The sequence below is a fragment of the Fukomys damarensis genome, unplaced genomic scaffold (genome assembly GCF_012274545.1).
Source record: "Fukomys damarensis isolate Sample0158 unplaced genomic scaffold, DMR_v1.0_HiC HiC_scaffold_20, whole genome shotgun sequence".
Classification (NCBI taxonomy): Eukaryota; Metazoa; Chordata; class Mammalia; order Rodentia; family Bathyergidae; genus Fukomys; species Fukomys damarensis.
Genome location: NW_022900932.1, coordinates 1,316,834 through 1,323,640, shown reverse-complemented (window position 1 = coordinate 1,323,640; position 6,807 = coordinate 1,316,834). Strand labels below are relative to the sequence as shown.

General features: G+C 62.3%; 1 protein-coding gene across 1 annotated transcript in view; it reads right to left on the bottom strand.

Moving 5' to 3' along the window:
- The window catches only part of LOC104852324 (complement C4-A-like), a 12,354-nt gene that overhangs the window by 3,650 nt on the left and 1,897 nt on the right, over positions 1–6,807 (bottom strand). The window contains exons 8-29 of the mRNA XM_033766598.1: positions 6,662–6,801; positions 5,802–5,917; positions 5,531–5,704; positions 5,209–5,394; positions 4,898–5,083; positions 4,630–4,788; positions 4,322–4,448; positions 4,123–4,197; positions 3,808–4,005; positions 3,604–3,715; positions 3,450–3,520; positions 3,177–3,316; positions 2,893–3,102; positions 2,638–2,689; positions 2,475–2,564; positions 2,182–2,391; positions 2,024–2,099; positions 1,745–1,901; positions 1,538–1,654; positions 1,274–1,445; positions 854–1,086; positions 613–780 (exon numbers count right to left, since the gene is read on the bottom strand). Of these exons, the coding sequence (XP_033622489.1) occupies positions 613–780; positions 854–1,086; positions 1,274–1,445; positions 1,538–1,654; positions 1,745–1,901; positions 2,024–2,099; positions 2,182–2,391; positions 2,475–2,564; positions 2,638–2,689; positions 2,893–3,102; positions 3,177–3,316; positions 3,450–3,520; positions 3,604–3,715; positions 3,808–4,005; positions 4,123–4,197; positions 4,322–4,448; positions 4,630–4,788; positions 4,898–5,083; positions 5,209–5,394; positions 5,531–5,704; positions 5,802–5,917; positions 6,662–6,801 (3,169 nt within the window). The remainder of the gene's footprint in view (positions 1–612; positions 781–853; positions 1,087–1,273; positions 1,446–1,537; positions 1,655–1,744; positions 1,902–2,023; positions 2,100–2,181; positions 2,392–2,474; positions 2,565–2,637; positions 2,690–2,892; positions 3,103–3,176; positions 3,317–3,449; positions 3,521–3,603; positions 3,716–3,807; positions 4,006–4,122; positions 4,198–4,321; positions 4,449–4,629; positions 4,789–4,897; positions 5,084–5,208; positions 5,395–5,530; positions 5,705–5,801; positions 5,918–6,661; positions 6,802–6,807) is intronic.

Here is a 6,807-nt window from a genome sequence, read left to right as displayed (position 1 = left end):
TTTTGAGGCAGGGTCTCCCTTTGTAGCTCAGGCTGGCCCTGAACTCACTGTGCAGCCCGGGACAGCCTCAAACTTGCAGCAATCCTCCTGCCTCAGCCTCCCCAGTGCTGGGATTACAGGTGTGCACCACCATGCCTGGCACTGAAAGGTAAACTTCTGGACTGATTTAGGACATCCGGGCAGCTATGTATGACACACAACTAAAGACATGAAACAGGACTTCCAGAGCTCCTTCAGAAAGTAGCAAAACACTGGGACAAAGTGTGCTCAAAACCTGGGGAGTACTTTTTTTTTAGAGGTATTGATGCCAATGTGTCTTTTACTATAATAATTTGTGTGTTTGTTTGTTTTGGTACTGGGGATTGAGCTCGGGATCTTGCACTTGTAAGGCAGGCAGTGACACCACTGAACTAAATCCCCGGCCTCTTTCACTGTAATAAATTGAGTTTAAAATTCACCATATTTTTCATTCCTATCCCAAGGGTGAAGTTCGGGGGTTTAGTCACACACCCAGCAAGACAGTCTTCCCAAAGGCCTCAAGAGGAGGAGCAGGAAGCCTGCAGGTGGGAGGTGGGCGTGGTTCGGGCCCTACCCTGCTGGCGAGTGGCTCACCTGCAGCTCCTCCTCCAGGCCCTTAATTTGATGGTTGTTCAGCTGCAATACGTGGGACTTGAAGCCACTTCGGCCCATGGAGCTGAGGGTCACATTGAGCACCTTGTCCTCCACGGTGTGGGCAGCGATCCAGTACGCAGACAGAGCATCCAGGGCCATCACCGTGTCCTGAGGAGGCCAGGCCAGGCCTCAGGCCCTGGTTCTCAGGACCGGCCACCCCCCAGCCCCAGATGCCCCTCACCTGTGTGCTACGGAAGGCCCCCTGAAAGCTCCCCTGATGAGTGAGCCAGTTTGCAGCCTGCTCGGCCAGCTCCGCCTTGCCCTCCCGGAGCAGCAGGTGCAGCAGGCCATAGGCTGTGGTCTCGATCCACAGGGCTGGGGCCTGGGGCACAGGGTCTGTTGGGCTGAGAGGACCCGGGGTGGGCGAAACAACATTGCTCTGAGAGGTGGTGACCAAGCCCCAGTAGAGTTTATCTGGAAGGAAAACAGCAGGTGAACGGGTGGGGGATCCCAGTATCTGACCCTGGGAAGTGCCCATCAGGCTTCCTGACTCAACCCCAAATCCTCCCCTCCCATCGCTCCATTCTCTCCCCCAGGGCAGTCTGGGGACCCCAAGGTCCCCGAGCTCCAGGCTTACTGTGCAGACCCCCTTATCCCTCACCACCAATCTCCTGGGCCATGACCATGAGGTTGTTGTGAGCAACTTCCTGCAAGTCCTGGGAGGCCTTGGTCAGCGTCAGGGCGTAGGCCGTGATGGCGGCTGCGTGGGCTCCGAGGAGCCCAGCACTTGCTTTACTTCCCAAGAAGGAGTTGGCCTTTGAGATGGAGGCTTCCTAGAAGACGGGAGATGGTCTGGGGCTGCTGTGTCCCTGAGGAACCAGGGGAGCGCTGGGGACCAGGGAAGGACACATGTGCACATCCTCACCACGCTCTGCTTCAGCGCCTCTGCACCCGGGTCTGGGAAGGCAGCCAGCCCATGCTGAAGGGCGATGACCACGAAGGCGGTGAGGGCCACTGTCTCGTCGCTTCCCACCAAGCCCCCCTGGTGAGGGGACAGGAGGCGTCAGCCGGCAGGGCGGGGGCGCAGTCTTCTCACCACGGCCCACACCCGGTGCCCCGCGCCCACACACACCTGCATGCCTCTGTGCAAAACCGGACAGGGGTCATGGAACGAGCCGTCCTCCAGCTGCTGGCCTAGCAGCCATGCTGCTGTCTCCTGCAGCTTCTCCAGTGAGCCGCCCACCTGCTCCTGGGCCAGACTCAGAACCTTCAGCACGAAGGCTGTGAGCCTAGAGGGCAGAGAGGCACGGCTGGGGCCAGGAGCAGACACAGCCCCATCTCCAGCCACCTGGTTACTCATCCTACTGGGGCCCTGAGCCATCAGACACCTGAAGCCACTGCCCCACCTCACCAGGTGCTGCTGTCCCGGGTTAACCAGGCCGCATAGGAGCCGTCCTTCTTCCGGTACTGCTGGATGCGCATGTAGCCTGGGGAGGAGGAGGCAGTGCTGAGCTCTCCCGTCTCCCATGGGCGGCGCTCCCCACCCCCGTGCCGGCCCTGCACCGGAACCTTTTTGGATCAGATCCACAGCCCGGTCCTTGGTCTCGGGGGGCAGTTTGCTCCACTGCTCCGTCCTGTCCAGGTAGCGCGAGGCGGCCAGTGTCGGAGCCAAGAGGGTCATGGTTTGTTCCCCGCAGCCCTGAGGAAGCTGCAGGCGAGAGGCTATGCCCCCAGGGGACAAGGCCCCCTCGGAGCCCAGGGTGTCCAGGGGATTTGAGGCTGCAGAGGGCGAGAGAGCAGAGGTTGAGAAGAGGCCTCGAGAGCCCAGGGTCAGAGGAGCCAAGCAAGGAGCACGCGCCCACCTGTGACCCTGACGAAGCTGCTCGAGTCTCCATCGGGGATCATGTTAGGGTCAGAGCTGCCAGGAATCTCCAAAGTCCGGGCCCGGTGGTCTGCGGACACGGAGGCGTTGGCAGCCCGCCCCTCAGTGCCCCGGGTGGGGAGCCGAGAGCCAGAGGCACTCACCCAGGGGGTTGAGCTCATAGATGAGTTCCTCCTTGTGAATGGCCCCTTCCTTCTGCCTCGGGAAACACGAACCAGTAGTGAGAAGCAGCAGCACCCAGCCCGACCCACCCGCAGACTCCCTGAGGACTGAGCTGCGCTGCACCGACAGTCGGGTCTTGACTTGGGTCTGAGCATGGGGCCCTGGCTTGGCCAGCAGCGTGCTGAGGACGGGAAAGACCTGGGCCTGGGGACCAGGAGCAGCGGAGCTCCACTCACCTCAACTTGCAGAACCTTGGACACCGCATCCCCCACAGGATACTCAAAGGTCCCTCGGGCCACCACCTTCAGGGACACAGAAGCTGCGGCGGTGGGCACCGCGAAGAAGGACACAGGCCGAGCAGAACCTGCCGGCACCAGCACCTGCTGGGCCAGCCCTCCGCCCCCCGCCAGGCACAGCCCCTCCACGGGGGCAACATGGACACTCATCTGGGGGAGACAGACAGGGGTGAGCACAGCCGGCCTCCAGGCTGCCCACCCCAGTGCCCCATGCGGCGCCTCACAGTCAGGTTCCTCTCCAAGTAGTTGTAGAGGATGGGCCGCAGCTCCAGCTGCTCAAAGCGGCGGACGGAGGCGGGCAGGCGGAGGTGCAGGTGGAACTCACGGAACACCGGGAGGCGGAGAGGCGCCGCTACACACAGCCCTGAGGGGCGGCAGTGTGGGAGCAGAGGACAGGTCGGGGTCAAGGCCGCCCACCCGGGAAGGAGGGGCGGACATCCCAAGCTTGGGTGGGGCAGAGATGTAAGCAGGCAGCCCGAGGCAGGGCCTGGCCTTACCCTGGCTCTGGGACAGGCTCACGCCATGGATCTCCCACGTGGTCATAGAATCGGGGAGCCACACCGGCAGCCTACGGCCGAAGGTGGAGAAGCCCTGTCACATCCTGGGCTGGCCTGGCACAGCCCGGAGAGCAGGCCGGGCCCCCGCCCTCACGTGTGTGAGCGGTCCACTGTCAGCACCCTCCAGAGCCAGTTCTCCGGGAAAAAGCTGCGCACAAGGATGTTGTCCTCCTCCATCAGCTCCTCCTCCTGCAGGATCTTCAGGGCTGGGGGGCACAGGCCAGAGTGAGCTGGGGCACACAGGGCCACCCTCCTGAGCGCCACCACCACCTGTCCCTCGCCCCGCCGGGCCACTCACCTCGTGCGAGGCCTGCCTGGCTCTCGCCCCGGTTCTTCTTGCGCAGGGTCTCGGCAAACTGGCAGCAGGACAGGAAGGGCTCCCGGCAGGCTGGCTCGGGCACACGCGCCGCCCGCTGCTCACAGGAGCGCACCATGGGCAGCCGTGTCAGCCCATCCTGGCAGCAGCGCCTGGCCGCTGGGGAAGCAAACTGGCCCACTGCGGGCCGGTGGAGGGAAGCGGGAGGGAGGGAAACAGCAGCAGCTCAGCCCCCGAGGGCCCAAGAACACGGGAGGCCTGGAGAGGCCCACCCCGATCTGGGCCCCCGCCACTCACACTTCTCACTGACTGCCTTCTGGAAGTCCACGTTTCTCTTTTTCCTGGTTTTCTTTTCCTTGGGACAGCTCAGAGCTAACAGAAAGCAAGACTTCAGGCAAGCCCACGGGTGAGTGAGCGCCTGTCTCCAGTCCCCCTCTGCTGTCCCGGAAGCCTCCCTCTCCCTTCTCCCCCCTGCTCCCTTTCCGCCCATTCTCACTCTCTCTGACTGAGGTCAGCAGGTCTCCGTCAGAAAAGGCCAGGCCCGCGGCCGTGAACACCTGAAGGGCACTGTCCCCACCTCCAGGGCCACAGCCCAGGTTGTAGCTGTTCATGACTTCAAAGACCTGGTGTGAGAAGCGAGGGATGGTGGGAGGCAGGAGCGGCTGGGGGCGGGGCCGGTCACTCAGCTACGGGCACGCGGGACCAACACGGAGAGTGGACGAGGTCCCAGGCCCCAGGGCTGACCGGGTAGGGCCTCGCAGCTCAGGCTCTGGGGGGCAGAGCAAGGAGCTGTGCCCGACAAACCTTGTGCATGTCCAGGGGTCTGTGGGTCTTGCTTCCCACAGCGTACAGCGCCGTGTCCACCGCGCCCAGGGCCACCAGGGCTACAGAATCCGTGCGCAGCTGGAGCTTCACATTGTCCCCGTTGCGATACTCCTTGGGGTCATCCAGGTGCAGCTCCAGCTGACGGAGGAGTGGGGGAGGGCTCCTTTCCATCCCAAGCACTCAGTGCATCCCCAGAGAAACCAGGCCCCGCTGGCAAATGCAGCACCCCCTCTTCTGACCCCAGCACCTTGCCCTCACAGGCCCCAGCCTCGATGTTCACGCGCAAGGAGTTGGCCACGGGGCGCCCCTGATGATAGTAGAAGGCCACGAAGTAGAAGGAGGGCGTCAGGCGGTGGTCCACCAACACTGAGACGGAGGTCAGCATGGTCCTGAGCTCTCGACCCACAGACACGATCTCGCCCCGGGACAGGATCTGGCCAGGAGGAGGGGCAGAGCGGGTTCCTCTGTGTGTACGATCCCAGCCCTGGCACTGTGCCCAGCCCATCCCTGGGGCTCTTCCCTGCACCCCTGCCCTCCTCTACCCCCAGCTTTGTGCACCATGTAGTAGTAATGAGAGAAGGTGGCCCCACTGAGGCCCACGGTCCGGAGGTTCAGGACGACAGTCTCCCCGACTCTCGGGGGCCGAGGATCTGGCCGCTCAATAGACAGAAAGCCAGAGCTTCCCGAGGCTGGCGCTCGCACGGTGAGCCTGGCTACGGCTGGATAATGGGAACCCACGGATACCTGGGAGGGGCAGGACTCAAGGTCAGTGACAAGGGCCATGGGTCCCACTGCTCCTCCCAGGCTGGGCCAGGGACCCTCAGGAACCAGCTCAGCCTCCGACCCTTCCCCACTGCCACACAGGACAGGGCAGGCTTACCAAGAGCTTAAGTTCTGCAGCGTTCCGTGGGACATCGATGGGAATGTTGACCTGGCCCATCCTATCTGTGTTTAATTTAACCTCTTTGACGTTAGAAACAGACTCAGAAGTTGTGGCAGAGACTTTGACAGGAATGTCAGAGGCTTGGGAGCCTGACACTTCTCTGACCAGCACCTAGGTGGGTAGAAGGGCCGGGGAAAGAGAGTGGTCAGCAAGACCTGGTCCCCCCGACCAACACCCACTCCCCCCGAGCCTGCCCTCCAGAGGCCACCTGCAGCAGGAAGGGAGCCCCGGGAATCAGGTGGCGCTTGGTGTTGCTAAGATCCAAGGAGTAGGCAGATGGTACAAAACACCAGGATGTGAGCTCCGCCTCTTCCATCTCCCCGCCTGCAAGACAAAGGGCAGAGCCTGGGAAGAGGGCAGCAGGAGGGCCAAGGGGTGCCTGAGCGTCTCCTACAAATTCAGGAGCGTGACTGCCCTCATCTCTACCCTTGCCAAGGCCCAACGCCACCTGCTCACAGGCACCCGCTGAGTGAGTAGCCTGGTGAATGAGGAGAAAGCCAGGCGGGAAGGGGCAGAGTGGCAGGGACAGGGCCGGAGAGAGACAAAGGCTGCTAGGCTGGAGACGAGGAGCTGGGAGGAACTGGGGCTAGGGCACAGGGCAAGCGCTGTGAATTGGATTTTTTTTTTCTTTTTGGCTGGTGGCCAGGGAATGCTGCACCGTGGAGCTGCCCCTTCAGCTCTGCATTTTTTATTCTGAGATAAGATCTTATACACTGCGCAGGCTGGCCTTGAATTTGGGATCCTCCTGCCTCAGCAGCTAAGAGTGGTTCATGTGTGCACTACACCCGGTTTTAATTTGCATTTTTAGGTGTTCTTAAAGGTCCATGTGTGGCTCTATGTGGAGGTGATGGGACTTTCACCAGGGGGCCCCAGGAGGATGCAGGTCCCTGGGCCAAGGCGGAAGGCAGCAGCAGATCCGGCCCCTCCCTTCCTCTCCTGGCTTCGCCATGTGCCTGTCACGCTGCAGCTGAGCCGCCCAGTAACCCACAAGCCTGGAAGCCCTGAGCTACGTGTGCCCTGCTCACCTCAGGCCCCACTCACAGGTCAGAGGCCAGGGCTGCCACCCACCTGGAGACTCGACGATGGCTGCCGCCACATAGAGGCACCATCCCTGCAGGTCAGGAACACTGACATTCAGCTTCTCCAGGGCACCCCGGAGCTCGGCGCTCGAGAGGGAAACAAGGCTGCGGCCGTCCACCAGCTGGAGGAGAAAG